The following is a 20,052-nucleotide window of genomic DNA, read 5'->3' as shown; positions in this document are numbered from 1 at the left end:
CGGATCCACCATAGAATGCGAATAAATCGCGGCAGTGGTCAGACAAAGACTGATGGTGGCCGAGGCAGTGCCTACGGGTTCTACGACAGCGGCGGCGGCGGTTCAAGCAGTGAGCGACTGCGCTTCGCGCTCCACAGGAGGTCAGCCAGGTCAGCCTCCAAGGTACAAGGGGTTCAACAACCCTCAGTCCCCCGAGGAATTTTCGGACTGGCTTGAAACCTTTTGTTTGGTCAGTGGTGTCGCGATTGACAAGAGGCTTATGCACATTGTGTACGCTGTGCTGGAAGGTAGCGCGAAGTTGTGGTGGTGATTTGTGAACTCGTTTGGATCGTGGCAGGAGTTCACTGCGGCGTTTATTGCGGAGTTCTCCTCCATTTACGCGAAGCACCGCTTGAAACAAGAGCTGGAGCTTCGGACAGAACATCCCCAAGAAAATTTTTAAGAATTTATAAATACAATTGCGGCCTACTACGACCGGACTGGCGGCGAAGTGCCCGAGTCAAAAAAGGTTGACCGCGTGCTACGGTAGATGCACCCGCAACTCCGGGATTTGGTGGAGTGAAGGCAGTTCACCAGTCTCACGGAGTTGGCAAAGGCCGCTGACAGCCTCATGGAGCTCATGGAGTTTGAGATACACTGTGACCACTCCTCCCTGGCATGGATGTTTAATACCGACCAAGCTTCACCCAGGGTCAAGCGTTCAGTTCTTTGGCTGCAGGGCTTCAACTGCCGAATCAAGCACAGACGAGGGCTGGCAAACATACCCGTTGATGCCTTGAGTAAAGCCCCTCTCCAGTGTGATGACAGCCCAAGTGACAACCTGCATGAGACACTGTTCCCCATTGCTGCTCCAGAACCTGAAGGCAAAATTACATTTGATGAAGTAGCTGTTACCTCGGAGAATGACTCTTCACTATTGAGTGACACAATACAGCTTGTACAAGAACAGGCTCGTGATGACTGCCTCTTAAAGCTGAAGGCAGTGGTCCAAGGGAATCGGCTCCCAAGCTCGAACACTGATCATGGCCTTTTTCGCGATCTGGCTGAAACAACGGAACTGCAGCCAAACAGACTGCTGGTTCAGCAAAAAGGTAACAAGAAGGTAGCGTGGCTACCTAATCACTTCTGGCAGCTAGCATTGAAGATGGCCCATGACCATCCCACTGCGGGCCATGCTGGATTTTTCAAAACTCTGAGGAGTGTTGCTGCATGATTCGTCTGGCTGGGTATGCGAGCGAACATATCAAAGTATGTGCAATGCTGTACTGTCTGTCAGTGCACAAAAGATCAGCGCAAGAAACCGGAAGGCCTCATGAGCAGTCAGTGGGCAACATCACCCATGGAAGAACTCAGTGTCGACATTATCGGGCCCTTGCCAACTACATCTTGGGGCCACAAATACTTGCTGGTAGTTATTGATAAATTTACCAAGTTCCACGAGCTTTTCCCTCTACGAGCAGCAACAACTGCAACAATACTAGAGTGCATGGTGCAAGTCTTCTGCCGCCATGGCACACCTGTGCAAGCCCTTTGTTAACACACTATGGCGCAACCTCTTGAAACACTGGGGCATCAAAGATCGCCACACAGTGCCTTACCGGCCGGCTAGCCAAATGGTGGAGCGTCACAATGGCACAATTAAGCAGTGCCTACGGGCATACTGCTCAAACCACAAAGACTGGGACCAGCATATACCTGAGATCGGCCTTGGCATGCGTACTGCCGAGAGCGTTGTCACTGGATATACTCCAGCATTGTTGCGTTACGGTCGCAAGTTGCGCACCCCATGGGAACCTGCAAGTGACAAGGAGCACACGGAGCCTCCGAAAGCAGCACACCATGCACTTGTTGCAGAACTCTAACGGTGGCTTGGAGAGGCCCTCCAATATGCTCGGTCGCATCAGGCAGCTGCTTCGAAGGTGAAGAAATCCTGTTACGACCGTCATCGGCAGTCAACAACCATCAAAGAGGATGACCTTGTGCTCCTGGATTCTCATACCTTGAGTGATGCGGCCAAGGGCGTTTCGGCGAAATTGGCACCGCGGCAAAGTGGACCTTACTGTGTAGTCAAACGATTAGGCAACAATGACTTTGTTTTGAGCGATCCTACTACAGGACGTCATCGAACTACCACCCATGCTGACCAGCTGATGCTCTACCAAGAGCCATTGCTTCTCCCTACCAACACGGCTTCACGATTCGAGGCGGGGGGGGAGAGAGTTGTGACACGCAAGGGCCGGGGCAAGCGAGCCCAAGACCAGCGATGAGGAGCCACAGTTCTCGGAGGCCAAGCGCAGGATCAACAGCAGTTGACTGAGTGGAGAAGAGGTGGCTTGAGTGCGGGGAAGACAGCGGCAGGAGTAAGCGAGTGTGCGAGAGGAGAGGTGTGAATGGGAGGACTCGGAGTGTGGTGATGTGGTGTATGGTTGGAGTGCGGAAATAAAGGACAAGTTTGGGATGAACGTGTAGCGTGTCGTCGAGCGTGACAAGGTCAATCGGACTCGGCAGCTTTGCGAGCCAAATAACATAACAGATACAGAAAGAAGAGTGAAAACATGCTGGTCCTGATGTGCAGTGTCACCACCAATATCAGAAGTAAAAGAAAGGCAGCCAAGGATATTATAAAATGTAAATAGTCATACACCAATATAAGAAAAGTCCAAACTTACGATCCAGACAGCACAATGCTGCTTGTCAGGCAGTCAAGCGTCATAGTGCCGCCTGAGAGAAGTACATCTTCTAAGCCTTGCGTGTACTGCACCACGGAGGGTAGGGCCAGGCACACGTCAAGAAGGATGTCACCCGCTCGCTCTCGTTGCAAACTGGCCACATTTTTGGCCAGCAAAAAGTTCTGCACGCAAGCATGGCACATAGACAAAGGTCAGCAGCAGCAGCATGTAAGAGCCAATGCCTAAAAACAGTTGAAGCTAGCAACACCACGTGCATCACTTCACTTTTCTTTAATGGATTTGAAGCCTTGATTTGAGGTACCATATAGTCTCGTGTAAGCGCCACACTTTTTCACAATTCTGACGAGGCGTGGCCCTTACAAGGGATCGAACTTTCTGGTAAAAATAGTGGCGCCACAGGCAGCGACTTGTGTACACCCCCGTTCCCCTAATGTACCACTGCATCAGAGGTCAAAGTGCAGCTCTCGCCATCTAGCAGCAGCACGCAGCATCGGTGCACCAAACACGATTTCTTCTCCACTGGAAGTTTTTCTGCCCCCAAATTTCAGGCTGCCAAGTGGGGGGTGCAGCCCTTACACGAGTCTATACGTAATCAATAGAGCATATATAACCTGAAGTCCTCATTTAATCAGAAACTTCAATGCAGTGTTTAATCAGGTGCTGCATAAACCTTAACTGGCGCACACAGTAATACATTCGAACTGACATTCCATTCATGTCAACAATGCTTGATCACATGGCCACATTCATTACTGCCCTATTTTTTTATAATTACCCCCCCCCCCATATTTGTAATTATTCAAGGAACTCCTGCCAGTTTCTTTTTTTTTTTCTTTTCTGAACTCTGAGACTCCTGCTACAATACATTTTACCATGTGTAGATAATACATCATGCTTATTGTAATAGATTTGGCAACTGGCTTTGCTTCACTAACATGAGAAGACAAGTTGCTCTCAACAAACAATTTTTGCTCCATGCTGTCTATATTGGCCTAGTATTAGCCTGAAGTTTGAGTGATGCCCTTTGGTGTGTGACATCATGTGTGGGACTCCAATGCCATGCACAGCTTCTTGCTTTGTTGAGGCTGTTTGATGCAAGCGATAATCTTTTGTTCCATTTAAATAGATCTATTTCATTTAACTTTACAATACAGTTGCTGCAAATAAAAAAGAACCAGAACGAAAATGAAAATATTGCAGTGTAGGGGGAGCATCAGAGCACAAAGCTGTCAAACAGGATGTACGCTCCTTTTAATGTGATTACTGGATGGTGTGTACTATACCTTCAGTTATACTTCAACCACATACTTTGCTGTTTCCATTTTATTTGATGCCGACAGTGCCCAACTTACTTATAGCTTGTTACCAGTGCGGAGCCAGGATTTTTTTTTTTCTGGTGGGGCGGGGGAGGCAGGCACACACATGACCGGGGAGGGGGAGGAAGGGGAGAGAGGGGCTAGGAAGGCCGCATACTAACATAGAAATTCTAGGCTGGGGGGAGGGGCAGGGGGGCCACCCCCTGGCTATGCCACTGCTTGCTACATTCTTATTAAGCAATGTTAGGGGACTCTCGAGCATGTGGAGTCCCGTATGTTCTTGCCCTAAATTTGTAAGCATTAAATTTTGTCAAACATTTGCTGTTATTCAATATTCTAGCTGGTATTCGGATTTTTTTTTTCTTCATTCAGTATGATATTCGATTTGAAGTCTGCTACAGTCAAACCTCGATATAACAAAGTCCTCCTTGCAGCCAAAAGCTTTGTTAAATTGAGAGTTTCGTTAAATCGAGATTCGTACATTTAAGCAATGCAAATAAAGGTGAGAACACTCCTGGCAGATGGCAATTTGTGGGCAACATACTAATCGGCAAAATAAATTCATGAACGCTGGAATATTTATTTGACCTTAAAGGGCAATTCCATCCAATTCAAGTAGAAGCGAAGAACTCGAGAACTCGGTCAGCTTTACCTGCCGCTTGCTTTTCATGAGCGTCGGGGTTACAAGGCGCTCGTAAATTGACAGAGCTACCAAACTTGCCTCGTGTGAGTGCACGCCCGTATGCGTGCATAGATCTGCTTCGGAGTAGCTGTGCTGCTTGCCACCTGGAGTTCTTCGTCCGAGTCATCATCCTCCATTCCTGTCTGTGACACTCTGGATTATTGTGTTAATTGTCCAGCTCTTCAGTTGTCACAGTGCAAGCATCGCTGAAGACAAATTCGTCGAGCGTCACCTCAATGGGAGCACTGCCCTGATTGCAGAGATGTTGCCAAGAGTCAACGATATCCGTGGTGGATGCCAAACTTTCGTCGCCATCATTTGCTTCACACCCCACTTTATTCAAACATTCTCCTTGAATCCTGCCTTCTATATCGAGAAACCACAACTACAGGGCTTTTTCTATGTCGACATAAGCCGCTTCCTTTAGCTTTTGTCTTTGTTGGCCTGAACCACCGTAAATTGACAGAGCTACCAAGTTCGCCTCATGTGAATGCACACCCGCATGAGTGCAGAGAGATCCAGTGCACCCATGATTTGTTTTGGTGTAGCTGTGCTGCTTGCCACCTCGAGTTCTTCGTCCGAGTCATCATCCTCCACACCTATGTCAAACACAACATTCCAGTGCACGTTACACCCAGCTGCCATCTCACCGCTGTTAGACAACACTCACCATAACTGGTTGCGGGAGGTGCAACTCACAGAAGTGGAATAGGGAAGCCAACTGGCCACCCTTGAACAGGTCTGGCGAGCTGCTGTAACCAGTGGAGCCCTGGATGAAGGGCTCCATCCACCATAACCGAACAACCTCTACTACAATAAACGCTTATTCTCTCTCTCTCTCTCCATGCCAATGTCTGTGACGCTGTGTGTTATTGCATCATCGTCCAGCTCTTCAGTTGTCACAGCACGAGCATCGCTGAAGACAAAGTCCTCGAACGTCATGTCAGTGGGAGCACCGCCCTGATTGCCGAGAAGCTGCCAAAAGCCAACGATATCTGTGGTGGATGCCAAACTTTAATCGCCATCATTTGCTTCACACTACACTTCAAACGTTCTTCTTGAATCTTGCCTTCTATATTTAGAAACCACGGGTACAGGGCTTTTTCTATGTCGACGTAAGCCACTTCCTTTAGCTTTTTTTCTTTGTTGGCCTGAACCACCAGCACTGACAGCACTCATGATACTGTCCTTAAATTTAAAAATAGTTGAAAGTGAGCTCGATGAAATCCCATACTTTTCAGCAAGAGTCTCCTTTTCGCAACTCATAACTTCGGCGATAATTCTAGCCTTTACATCAAGGCACGTAATTTTTCTCTTTGGAGAGGCACCGCTCATCGTGAACAGGCAAAAATAGCCTACACACAAGATCAAACCACCAACTGGGTTTCATATGTACGCAACATATGGCACAGGGGTATGTTCTGCTCCACAAATTGAAGGCCGCCAGCAAAATTTGTGCGTTAAAGGGCACATGTAAAGTGCTGTTTGCCCTGCCAAAAGTTCTATAATTTTTACCTGCCTGTCAAGGAGGCTTCTGGTATATGCGTGCGATGCAAAAGGACTTCACTAAATCGGGCTTGCAGTTTTAAATGACCTCATCAGATCGAGAAAAAATAATAAACACATGGTTTTCAATGGGGAAAAGAGTGGGAAATGAAGAAATCTATTACTTTGAGAATGTCAATAAATTGGGGTTCTTTTTCGAGGTTCAACTGTATTCGGTATTCGAACACCCCTACTTTGAAGTAACAGAAGAGAAAGAAATAAGCAATATCTCCCGCCTTTTTAGTTAGTGGTCCATCTTGCAATGACTAGTCAAATGGACAAAAGGCTGGAATTTTTACAAGAATGCACTTTCACAATACACATTGGGTGCAGGCAACACGAGGTCGCACAAAACCTCTGTAATGTGCACCCCTCCCTGCTGTCACAGCATGTAAACAGTTTACAAACTTGAGTATTGTTTGCATTTTTCCAGCAGCTGCCAAGTGTGACTGTGCTCATCTTGTGTGAGCCAATTTCATCCTGGGCAAACATAACATTGATGCCAACACATTGCTGATGCAAACAATCAGTAATGTTGTCTATAGAGCTTTTCGTCTGGCAAGGAGGAAAGGGCGCACGGCGAGCCTTTCCTCCTCTCTCGCTTGTGTGATCTGGCACGGCGCTGCTTGAAAGTATTGCTGTCACGTGCTGCGGAATGATTTGGAGATGTTTTAGCTCATATTTCATGAACTTTACGTAATGTCCGTTCATACAAGGTCGTCAGGGAACCAGTGTATAGCCTCTCAGTGCATCGATAACTACAGTATGCGAAAATATTTCTTGGGGGTGTAAATATGTGACGGGCATCATCAGTCGCGGTGTGTGTATGTGTTGTGGACTATTTTGGGTGTATTGGTTTTAATTCAACAAAGAGAACCGGCGTCTGTGTATTGCCATGAAACAGGAAAATTTGCTCACAATCTGATCACTTGGCATAGGAACTAAAGCATAAGAGCTCATGCCCATGTACAGCCAACCTAATCCAAACCCCAAACATCTAAGTGCCAAGCGCTATCAAATATTTGTGATACACTGGAATCGTTCTCACGCATTTCAAGTCTAGCAGACTTGAAATCACTATGATATGTCTACGCTGGCCTCCTGTATAAAGTCAATGGCGCTGCTCAACACAGCGACTGCGGTTGGTGAACCAGCACGATACATACATAAGCTATGTGCTTCGGCATTTCCTTTTCTGGCCTGAAAAGCCGTAATATCAAAGAGGGACCACCTAAAAAGAATGCGATGGATATTTGTGAGGACAAAATTTCCGTAATACAGGTGAGTGTGTCGTTGAGAATGAGATAAACAAAACCGAAAAAAAAAATGAGAAAACGGGTTAATGCCACAATAAGACCTCGCATGGTCATGCCGCATAATGTTTATAGATGCATAAATAATGTCACATGCTTGGAACATGCGCTATATAGAGCAAAGATATGTAATTCAGCATCTACCACTGCTTCGGACGCTCGAGCAGTTCATAAACGGTCGTTTTGCTGGACACGTGTCATTCATACTGTAAGGTATGCTGTTATTACTAACCAAAACAATTTTATTCATGGGTGTAGGCCACATTCACCGAACCAAGTGGTTCCGCAATGTAATCTACGGCCAACAGTTTGAACGCTTCTCAAAGTATAACAGCACAACTTCTACCGTAGCAGAACGCTACCCACGCTGTTACGATTGTCGCGCATGTTTCGTTGCTCCTAAACTGCAGCTTAGAACTAAGGGAGAATACTGCTATAAAGTCACACTAGTGAATGGAATTTTTAGAAATGCACAAATGATTTCCAAGGCTGACTGTAGGCTCAAACACATGTGTACACATAGCGATGTGTGCTCCGTCTGCCTCAACGCCAGCAAAAAGTCCTGCCATGCCGACTTAAACCACTTCAGTACGTCTCATAGAACCGTTTTCCATGTATAAGATGCCATGTCACACTAAATAGACAGGGCGAGTGTGAAAACAAGTGCCAGAAACCAGCGCCGAGCATTTACCTGACATACAAGACGGAATGCTCGCCCAAGCCAGCATGCCAACTGCCCATAGATGGCGCTACTGCATACACAATATGGTGGCACCCACGAAAGAAAGGTCTATAGACAGTAACTGAAATACCAATCTGTAATAGTAAACCGACAATGATGCCTATATGACCTACAAGTTGAAGCCATAGTTTGGACAGCTGTTGTAACAATGCCAACAAAAATACTATGCCGTTCTCTGTAGAACTGGCCTTAGGAAGATCAACTGCTGAGGAAAACACTGCAGAAAATGAACTCTGCCTGGATGCCAGCATTTTTACTTACTTGTGCTCAAGATAATTTGAAACAAGCTTCTGAACCTCAAACACATGAACTACAGTACTGGTCAGCTGTATATGCACACATTTTTGCTGCCACCTCCATGATGCAAAGGTGCAATGATGCCTAGCGCACCCATTGAGTTTGTGCACGTGCAAGCAGTTGTTTCTAGCAGCATGGAAGCAATTCTAGCAGAGACCGCTAGAATTCTAGCGGTTACTGGTGGTTTGTAACCACCAGTAACATCCAGCAGTACTTGTTTCTATGAGTGCCATAATTTAACAGTTGAGTATATTTTAGGTATGCTAAGTTGGCATGCTAGTTATTTTTGGCAGAGTGCTGCTTCAGTTTCATGTCATGCGAACAACAAGCTGTGACCCCTCCAATGCAGCTTAAAGGAAAAGAAACATTTTGAGCCACTGCAGCAGATAACACAAGCAGTGGGTTGCACTTTATGTCAAAATCCATGAATGCACTAGAGTTGCCAGACTAGCAAGAAAGTGGCAAAGTAAATAAAAAATTTTACTTTTAGAATCTAGACAACCACATTTTCTCATTCTTCCGAGTGGTCATTTCATGTAGCATGAACACAGTGAAATGAAGAGTTGCTTTCAATTATGGTGTTATGGTACCTTTAAGAAGTATTACAGGGCATCTTAAAATTATATTCTAGTGTGCCCTTGCCTCCAAGTAAAAGTTCATACTGTATTTCACAGACACAATGTGTGTATAACAGAAAACAGACCTAAAGATATGCAATAGCTTCAGTGCCCAAGTTTTCACTGCAGAAAGTGTACAGCAGTAAAAATGCACCTTAGCTTCCATTCCAGGGTCGATGATGTGACTGGCACTGAGGTCCAAGTCCTTGTCGAGATCCGTGCTAGCATCCGACTTGGGCCCCAAAGGGTTTTCCAGCAGTGGGGTGGACAGCTGCTCCAGGATGCTGCTGCTAGGGTTCAGCCAGAGCTGCCGCAGCTCTCGTGTGTCGTCTCGACGTCGTTCTATTGAAATCAGGTTCATGGTTCACCATTAACCAGTGGAACAGATTCTATCTTTACCACAACTAATCAACCCTTACAGTATACATGAAACGAAGTGTACAGATCAGTTCAAAAGATAGGAAGTCTAAGACTGGCTGCAGATGGATGGGTTTTACAAGCATCCCCTGGAAACAAGGTGGTAGCTGATGCTACCCAATTCATTATTTTGCTTTTATTCTGTGGTTCATTTGCAAAGATTTTATGTACAGTGCCGTTTGATAGCAGTTTCAGGCACTAGGCACAGCCCATGCCACAGCTCAATATTTCCCGCATGCATGCATGCTAAATCACATGTTAGACTCAGGGAAAACATGGAGTGTTACGCTCAAAATACAAAATGACGGCCAGCTTACTTGATCTCAAAAATCAAACTAACTGTTCAAGGAGACTAGAAAGCTTTTCAGCCTTTTCAAGAACTGAAACCTCAACTTGACAAAATTCTTATTATAACCACCTTTCTGCCAAATGTATGCCTTTTTATTGTTGAGACTTAGCTATATAGACTCAGCTGTAATGTAGCCATTAGACAGTCTTAGTTGGGTGTCTGCAACTACCCACTTACGCAGCACGTGAGGTCATGCGTACATAGTGAAGCGTGTGCACACGAAACGACAATAGTTGGCCGGGCGCAAAAGTTGAGAAGGGGATTGCCGACTTGCACATGCAGGAGTTGGTAGTGTGCTACTCAGTGCCGCCATATGCCAGCTTCTGAAAGTGTGTAGCCAATATCAGCTGACACGAAGTCAAACCACAAGCTGGAGTCATATCTTCAGCCAGAGCCATATCGAAAAATGCGCTCTCGTGGACATGCAAGAACCCACGAGAACATCCCGCAAAGCCTGCAGCGGATGCTACACAGCTTTCGAAAAGCTGCAGGCACATGCAAGAGACCGTGCGTGCTCCTACATACAGTGCATGTGCACTGTCGTCTCCACGAGTTTAATGCGCACACAGAGATGTTGCGGACGCCCAACAAAAACTGTTTATTAGAAATTTTATAGAATTGAGCTACAAGAAAACTTTTCATTATCTTGCGGAAACATTTTTAAATTTTATTTACATGATGCAGCACGACTTATGCAACCTTCCAAAAATGACAGCACAATCAAATGAAATCAAACGCGAAAGACGAGCTGCACTGCATGTTAACTTAAAATTAGGTGAATTTGCAGTTTCACATGCCAGAACCATGATCTGATTATGGGACATGCCGAAGTGGGGGACTTCGGATAACTTTTGACCAGCTGGGGTTCTTTAACGTGCACCTAAATCGAAGTACACAGGTGTTTTGCATTTTGCCCCCATTGAAATGCGCCCACCGTGGTAAGGATTTGACCCCATGACCTTGTGCTTAACAGCACAAACCATAGCCATGCACTGCATGTTCTTGCATGCATTTTGGCCAAGCAAAATTTTTATGCCGGCTGACACAGTTTTGTGTCACCACTGACTTCACAAACTGGGTGTGCATTGCCTCAGTCTAACAATCAAAATCTTGCTTTGAATAAAAAGGCTCATATGTGCGCTTCATGCTCAGCAGACTCATTGCACAACCTATGCAAGATACAATGCCATCTGCACACTCATGCCTTCAGTTTCTAGCACACAATTCCACTTCCATTAGTAATCTAATTTAACACTGTCACAGCTTGTCTAGGTTACTGCCACACCACCTGCTGTGTTTTCGTTATGTGGACTCCGAGCTGAATGGTGACTATGAAAACATGACAAGTTGTACCAGACCACGTAAGTGCCACTGAAAGTTAGGAGAACGTCATGCGAGTTTTTGTATTAAAAGATGTAGCTTTGATCTGACTCATGTCAAAATAACCATAATGTCGTGAGTGAGCTGCATGTGTATGTTTGGGGGTGCATCAGCTATTTATTAAATAGTATAAATTATTTGTAGCAAAAGTATCAGGCATTTGAAAGTAACAAAATAATTCAATGGGTTAGAGCTATTAGTATTCAATTAAAATATCAATATATGTGCATATCTACCATTTATGTAAACACTGCAATGCCTCAGTGGCTAGGGCCTTCCATTGCTGAATGCCAGGTCCATTAGATTCAAGGCCCCCATGGACGCATCAAATGCAAAAATTATCACCATACATAGCTCAGAATTCCATAGCCCCTAAGCCTGAGTAGGTGAATACGCAAAGCGCTAAATGCAGCACCTATCAGCAGTCTGAAGCAGTGTGAAAGTTTCTCCCACAGATTCTAATGCACACTCAAGGTAGCTTACCAGTACCATCTGGTTTTGATGCCAAGCTGGGAGGAAGCTGGGCAGACTTGAGCACAGAGGAAAGAGTTGTCAACTCAGACTTGGTTGGTGTGCCCGCATTTGAGAGACACAGGCCGCCAATGAGTACCATAATTAGGCTCTGAAAGTGGCAGAAAAAACAAATTGCAGATATACTCCAACTGTGCTAAGAAAATTTATATATAACAAATTTGTGACAGCATTATGAATATTTAGTTTGGATGATAAATCTTACCCAGTTGAACTCACTTATAACAATATTCAAGTGCCAAAAAAATCCCTTTGTTATAATCTATAATTGCTATAACTGTGTTGTGAAAAAAAAAAAAAGCTGAGGGGACAAACATCTAAACATTTTATTTAGACAAAAGGATGTACAGTCGAATCAACTTACAGCATTACCTGTTTTAACAATACTCGGATGTAACAATGAGCAGCCCTGGCACCGAACTTCTGTGTGTGCTATGGTAAAATAAACCACTTACTACATATGTTGCCATGCTGCATTACTGGCTATAACAATTAAATCTGGCTACTAAGTGTCTGTGCTGAGAAAAAAAGGGATGCGAAATTCACGAAAAGGAGAAAAAAAAAAAGGGCGAGCCGCCAGACCCGCTGCATGCTACAAAAAGAAGGTACACCTTCGTTGTATCGCCCTACACATCACTAGACTGGTGCGCCCCTCTCCCTTCCACCTCTCCAATACATGAGTCAACTGCACTGACATTGGAGAGGTGGAAGGGAGACAGGCAAGAGGCACGAGAGGCTAGCAATGCGTAGGGAGATGCAATGAAGGCATCCATGTGAGGTGGGAGGCAGCCCACTTTTTTTCTCAAGGATTTTTTTCCTTCTTTTTCCTTTCAGCGCAAAACACCCAGTATACAAATTTAATTGTTACACTCAAACTGCGTTATAACATAACAGGATATAATGAAATAACAGATATATAGAAGCAAACGAACTCCCCTTCAAATCCCCATTGATATCCATGTATTAAAACCTTGTTTTAACGAAGTGAAAATGCCCTGCCAATAGATATAACGAACTATCATTTGTCTCCGAAACCACAATATATCCGACCGTTGCGTGCCACGTACAGTCGCGAGCAAAAGTTTGGAGACTACGACATCAGCAAAAATTGAAATATATTCAAGCGCTCCGCGGTATGGAATTGGTTTATTACATTGTATTGGTTAAACAAACGCATGTAGGCTTGCGCTGTTGATTTCAGCCGGAATGCCCAGACAGCAAAAAATATATATATATATATATATATATATATATATATATATATATATATATATATATATATATATATATATATATATATATATATGTATATATATATATATATATATATATATATATATAAAATAAAAATACATAAATAAATAAATAAATAAATAAATAATCGCGGCACCTTTGGTCCCCAAACTTTTGCTCGTGACTGTACATCACTTTCCGCCAGGTTCGGCACTCATTCACTGCGGCAGTTCGAAACTCCCACTTCTCCGCATCAAATACACCGTTGAGCTACACTGGTCTTTCTCACTATTGCACATAGCTGTGCACAAGCAGCGGCTCCCTATCACTATGATCCCTAGAACCATACTATCGCACTTCTCCACTGACCTCTGTCTCTCACACGCGTCTGGGTGCGCAAGCCAGCACATGCTGCGAGGCTATGCATGACGGTGCAATAGATTAGTGCATTCAGTAATGTGGAAAGTTGGGCAAGTTGGCGATTAATCATCATACATTGGTGCTGAAGCAACGCACTGACCATAATGATCAGCTGACCAGGGAAATAGTGGAAGCTTTTCACATTTACAAGAGAGGAGAGGGTTGTATCAGTCAACCATCTGTTCTTCTGAGCCATCGTGAGGTTGCCTTTTTAAAGAACACTACGAAAAAGAAAGAAGAGGGGAAAAAAATGTGTAATAAAAATTTTGTTAGGGGTGCAACAAATAGCATAGGATTGCACACCATGATAGATAGGTTGCCTATCTTTGATGCCTGGGTATGCGAGGTGGACAAATGAATTTGAAAGTGTTTTTAATCTGGCTTCGCTTACATGTGAAGTCTGAGGGTGCGCAGGTATATAAATATGAAGTATGTGTTCTGAAGTAAAGTAGTTGCGAGTGCAGCGAGTCTCATGTTTTGTTGTGTGTCTTCGCGTTGTCCTTGTCAGTGTGCTGCTTCACCACCAATGTATGATGATCAGTGCATTCACTTATACTGCGCACAGAGCAGGCAGGCGCAACTGGGCCTGGGAGCATTACAGTAAGCAGTTTATTTCGCCTAGAACACATACAAAAGTTGACTGTACATCGGCTGCTCAATGTTACATCCAATATATTGTTAAGGGCCCCTCTCCAGGTCTGGCCATTTTGAGCTGAGAAGCGCAGTGCATACCAGTGTGTCGGAACGGAATGAAAACCAAATCAAAAAGGGGGGGGGGGGAAGTCCGATATTCTTGTTCAGAACAAAAACATAACCGAAATATTATTTTGTTTCGGAATGAAACCAAAATATTTTTGATCGGTTTTCGGTTCAAGGGGAAAGTCTGTAATCCAAGCGATAGCTGGTTGAGTGCTACACTAATCTAAGCCTGCCATTCAGTGCAGGCGTGTAGCCAGGACTTTATTTTTGGAGGGGGAGGGGGTGGGGTGGGGGGGGATGGAGGGCTTTGGCTTGGTCTGCCTGAAGACGTGTAACATTATGTACTTGTCTGGGGCGGGCGTTCAAAAGAAACGTGCCTTTGTTCATAGGTGACGGGCCAGGCATAAAAGGGAGCAGGGCACCGGCCAAAAATATTTCATCATCATCATCATCAGCCTGGTTACGCCCACTGCAGGGCAAAGGCCTCTCCCATATTTCTCCAACAACCCCGGTCATGTACTAATTGTGGCCATGCCGTCCCTGCAAACTTCTTAATCTCATCCGCCCACCTAACTTTCTGCCGCCCCCTGCTACGCTTCCATTCCCTTGGAATCCAGTCCGTAACCCTTAATGACCATCGGTTATCTTCCCTCCTCAGTATATGTCCTGCCCATTCCCATTTCTTTTTCTTGATTTCAACTAAGATGTCATTAACTCGCGTTTGTTCCCTCACCCAATCTGCTCTTTTCTTATCCCTTAACGTTACACCTATCATTCTTCTTTCCATAGCTCGTTGCGTCGTCCTCAATTTTAGTAGAACCCTTTTCGTAAGCCTCCAGGTTTCTGCCCCGTAGGTGAGTACTGGTAAGACACAGCTATTATACACTTTTCTCTTGAGGGATAATGGCAACCTGCTGTTCATGATCTGAGAATGCCTGCCAAATGCACCCCAGCCCATTCTTATTCTTCTGATTATTTCCGTCTCATGATCCGGATCCGCAGTCACTACCTGCCCTAAGTAGATGTATTCCCTTATGACTTCCAGTGCCTCGCTGCCTATTGTAAATTGCTGTTCTCTTCCGAGACTGTTAAACATTACTTTAGTTTTCTGCAGATTAATTTTTAGACCCACTCTTCTGCTTTGCCTCTCGAGGTCAGTGAGCATGCATTGCAGTTGGTCCCCTGAGTTACTAAGCAAGGCAATATCATCAGCGAATCGCAAGTTACTAAGGTATTCTCCATTAACTTTTATCCCCATTTCTTCCCAATCCAGGTATCTGAATACCTCCTGTAAACACGCTGTGAATAGCATTGGAGAGATCGTATCTCCCTGCCTGACTCCTTTCTTTATTGGGATTTTGTTGCTTTCTTTATGGAGGACTACGGTGGCTGTGGAGCCGCTATAGATATTTTTCAGTATTTTTACATACGGCTCGTCTACACCCTGATTCCGCAATGCCTGCATGACTGCTGAGGTTTCGACAGAATCAAATGCTTTCTCGTAATCAATGAAAGCTATATATAAGGGTTGATTATATTCCGCACATTTCTCTATAACCTGATTGATAGTGTGAATATGGTCTATTGTTGAGTAGCCTTTACAGAATCCTGCCTGGTCCTTTGGTTGACAGAAGTCTAAGGTGTTCCTGATTCTATTTGCGATTACCTTAGTAAATACTTTGTAGGCAACAGACAGCAAGCTTATCGGTCTATAATTTTTCAAGTCTTTGGCGTCCCCTTTCTTATGGATTAGGATTATGTTAGCGTTTTTCCAAGATTCCAGTACGCTCGACGTTATGAGGCATTGCGTATACAGGGTGGCCAGTTTCTGTAGAACAATCTGCCCACCATCCTTCAACAAATTTGCTGTTACCTGATCCTCTCCAGCTGCCTTCCCCCTTTGCATATCTCCCAAGGCTTTCTTTACTTCTTCCGGCGTTACCTGTGGGATTTCGAATTCGTCTAGACTATTTTCTCTTCCATTATCGTCATGGGTGCCACTGGTACTGTATAAATCTCTATAGAACTCCTCAGCCACTTGAACTATCTGATCCATATTAGTAATGATATTGCCGGCTTTGTCTCTTAACGCATACATCTGATTCTTGCCAATTCCCAGTTTCTTCTTCACTGTTTTTAGGCTTCCTCCGTTCCTGAGAGCATGTTCAATTCTATCCATATTATACTTCCTTACGTCAGCTGTCTTACGCTTGTTGATTAACTTCGAAAGTTCCGCCAGTTCTATTTAGCTGTAGGGTTAGAGGCTTTCATACATTGGCGTTTCTTGATCAGATCTTTCGTCTCCTGCGATAGCTTACTGGTTTCCTGTCTAACGGCGTTACCACTGACTTCTATTGCGCACTCCTTAATGATGCCCATGAGATTGTCGTTCACTGCTTCAACACTAAGGTCCTCTTCCTGAGTTAAAGCCGAATACCTGTTCTGTGGTTTGATCCGGAATTCCTCTAGTTTCCCTCTTATCACTAACTCATTGATCGGCTTCTTATGTACCAGTTTCTTCCGTTGCCTCCTCAAGTATAGGCTAATTCGAGTTCTTACCATCCTATGGTCACTGCAGCGTACCTTGCCGAGCACGTCTACATCTTGTATGATGCCAGGGTTCGCGCAGAGTATGAAGTCGATTTCATTTCTAGTCTCGCCGTTCGGGCTCCTCCACGTCCACTTTCGGCTATCCCGCTTGCGGAAGAAGGTATTCATAATCCTCATATTATTCTGTTCCGCAAACTCTACTAATAACTCTCCCCTGATATTCCTAGTGCCTATGCCATATTCCCCCATGGCCTTGTCTCCAGTCTGCTTCTTGCCTACCTTGGCATTAAAGTCGCCCATTAGTATAGTGTATTTAGTTTTCACTCTACCCATCGCCGATTCCACGTCTTCATAGAAGCTTTCGACTTCCTGGTCATCATGACTGGATGTAGGGGCGTAGGCCTGTACAATCTTCATTTTGTACCTCTTATTAAGTTTCACAACAAGACCTGCCACCCTCTCGTTAATGCTATAGAATTCCTGTATGTTACCAGCTATATTCTTATTAATCAGGAATCCGACGCCTAGTTCTCTTCTCTCCGCTAAGCCCCGGTAGCACAGGACGTGCCCGCTTTTTAGCACTGTATATGCTTCTTTTGGCCTCCTGACTTCACTGAGTCCTATGATATCCCATTTACTGCCCTCTAATTCCTCCAATAGCACTGCTAGACTTGCCTCACTAGATAACATTCTAGCATTAAACGTTGCCAGGTTCATATTCCAATGGCGGCCTGTCTGGAGCCAGTGATTCTTAGCACCCTCTGCTGCGTCGCAGGTCTGACCGCCGCCATGGTCAGTTGCTTCACAGCTGCTGGGGACTGAGGACTGGGGTTTGATAGAAATATTTCAAACGGGGGTAAAGCCCAGTCAGCGCCCCCTGGTTACGCCACTGGTTCAGTGCGCTAGCAGATCAGCATTGTAGCAAAACCCAGGGCTTGCGCGCTGAAGAGCTTATTGTTTCGTTTTCTAGAGACAGCACTTTGTCACCAAAGATTTATTGTTTGTTTATGTTTATGAACATGATCTCAGAATTCAGAATACCCTCATAGAGAAAAATAAATATGGTGCGACCTAATGGACCTCAATAAAGCTATTCCATCTATCCATCCAGAGCAGAACCAGAATGCAACATCTTTCAGTGAAACGAAACTAAAACCAGGACGAAAGACATTTGTTCCGACAACCTGTTGCATGCAACGCAACACCTTGCTGTATACACGCTAATGATTGTGTAAGCGAAATATTACACTGCTATGCGCCGTGAAAACAGCTGAAATTTCAAACCAAACACTGTGCACCCTTCTCCTCACAGGTAACGTGCTTCAAGCCGGAGAGTCAATGTCATTTGCACAAGTGCAGCTATGTTGTTCGCAGTGCTGTGGCGCCACTCACAGTGACACACGACAGAATTATTCAAGACAACAGCAGTTATTTGTTTGACCAGTTGCTTCAATAGATGAATTAAAGTTTAGAGAAACAATAAAACATAAAAACCGAATGTCTGCATGTCTGTTTTGTTTCTTACAGTAGCAAGAGAGATGTACTTCCGTTTCGTCTGCTTGTTCCCACGTCGTGCAGTCAAGCGAGCAGACAACGAAACTGTCATTTTCTACCATGTTCCAGCACGATCATATTATTTGATCCGCTTGCGTCTACCTCAGTGTTTATGAGGCACCAACTTATATTACCAATAATCTGGTGCCAGCGGTACAATGATGCAGTGTATCACAGTAAGCATCCATGAGCTGGGCTGGCCTGCCCAAACGTGCGCGCACTGAGGGATCCAGTTTGCAGAACCAGCCAAACTACAACACAAGTGTTCTCATGCGCAACTCGCAAGATCATGCACAGAGTGAAACAAAACAAACACAACAGCTTGCAGGCTTATGCGCAAGACAGTCAATGGAAGTGTCCCACGCAGCAAAACATGATAAAAAAAAAGTTTTAAAAAAGAAGGCAGGGACAGTGACATGTGTGTGACACAATTCTCTGGCTCCGGTATGGGAGAATGCAGGGAAGGAATTTTGCTTGTGGAGGCTTGACGGGGCAAGTGGCGAATGTGTCAATGTTGGCAGTGAAGCTCGCCTCCTGAAATCATGGGTTCATAACGCTTCAAATATTTCTATCTCTGCTAATAATTAACTCGAAAAATTATTGTGGTACAACACTCCCTAGACAGGGTGTCTACCAAGTTGACATTTCCAAATTCCCTGAGTTTTCCAGGTTTTCCCTGAGTGCCATTGCAAATTTCCCTGAGTGATGCAGAACTATGTTTTATCTCAAGACGGGCTGAAAACATGTCGCCTGATGCTGTCACTCCCTAGTAGACACATGAAAAAATTAAAAAAGCGACTTAATCCAATTTGAATACTAACGAGTAGTGTTAATGTTATTCAAAAAGAGAATAGAAGGCAGTGGTTAGTAAAATGCACAGCAAATAAAGTGTCTTCGAAAAACATTGCAACGGAGTCGGACATTCTCAAATATGAATAAAAAGGAGATGCATATAGAAGCAAACATTGTCGAATATGAGCTATTTCTATCAACTGATCGCAAGTTCAGTGGTATGAGGCCCGAACTTTGTCACAATTGAGATTCTCTCTCAACAGCTCGTAAGTCAACCTCAACTGTTCTGACATACTCTCAGCCCGCGCACGACACCCGAGTGTTGTGTTTCACTGCTTTAAAGAGTTTATTTTGGTTTGGATGAAGGACACCTGCATCTCGGCATCAGCCAAAACTTTATTTTTTGAGCTCAAGCTCCTCCAAAACGGCGGCAGCAAGCTTCCTTTCCCGTTTATTCCTCAATGCGTAGTTCATTTCTGTTCTTGTCCTCCTTCCGCCACTCGTTCGCCCCAAGGACCATTTGAAGCATCTTGGTCAGTTGCACAGTCCACGACCGATTTTTCGAACTCCCTAGGGGCCGCGAAAACGTCCGAAAAATCGGCCAGTTGCAAAAAAATAAATGCGTGTCATTTACTACCCTTAGGGACTCAAACTGCCACAGGCACGTTCGAAAACGCTCTGAAGGCCTGTCGCTACACATATTAGACATATCGGTGCTCGTAATGTGACAGGAAATACCGGCTGCACGCATGTATAATTAAGGAATACATACTGTGTTCCGTGGCAATAGCCCCTTCCCACGCTTGTTATGCGTCACTGCAATACTTTTGTGTATGCTTCACCAAGTAACATTTCTTTACAAAGGCGAAGCTGACTTTCAGGAACCGGCATTTTCTATGCCAATCGCGAGGATCACAAAGGCGGA

At 44.7% G+C, this 20,052-nt stretch overlaps 1 protein-coding gene across 6 annotated transcripts in view; it reads right to left on the bottom strand.

The window, feature by feature from the left end:
- Nucleotides 1–20,052, bottom strand: part of poe (E3 ubiquitin-protein ligase-like protein poe) — a 549,262-nt gene that overhangs the window by 488,866 nt on the left and 40,344 nt on the right. For 5 of the 6 annotated variants that reach the window (XM_065455076.2, XM_065455078.2, XM_065455079.2 and 2 more), the window contains exons 4-6: nt 11,832–11,970; nt 9,357–9,544; nt 2,670–2,851 (exon numbers count right to left, since the gene is read on the bottom strand). In XM_065455076.2, the coding sequence (XP_065311148.1) occupies nt 2,670–2,851; nt 9,357–9,544; nt 11,832–11,970 (509 nt within the window). The remainder of the gene's footprint in view (nt 1–2,669; nt 2,852–9,356; nt 9,545–11,831; nt 11,971–20,052) is intronic. The other variant, XM_065455077.2, reaches the window with a different exon arrangement.

This window comes from Dermacentor albipictus, chromosome 1, assembly GCF_038994185.2.
Source record: "Dermacentor albipictus isolate Rhodes 1998 colony chromosome 1, USDA_Dalb.pri_finalv2, whole genome shotgun sequence".
Taxonomy (NCBI): Eukaryota; Metazoa; Arthropoda; class Arachnida; order Ixodida; family Ixodidae; genus Dermacentor; species Dermacentor albipictus.
The sequence above is the reverse complement of the archived record's forward strand: the minus strand, read 5'-3'. Positions and strand labels throughout refer to the sequence as shown.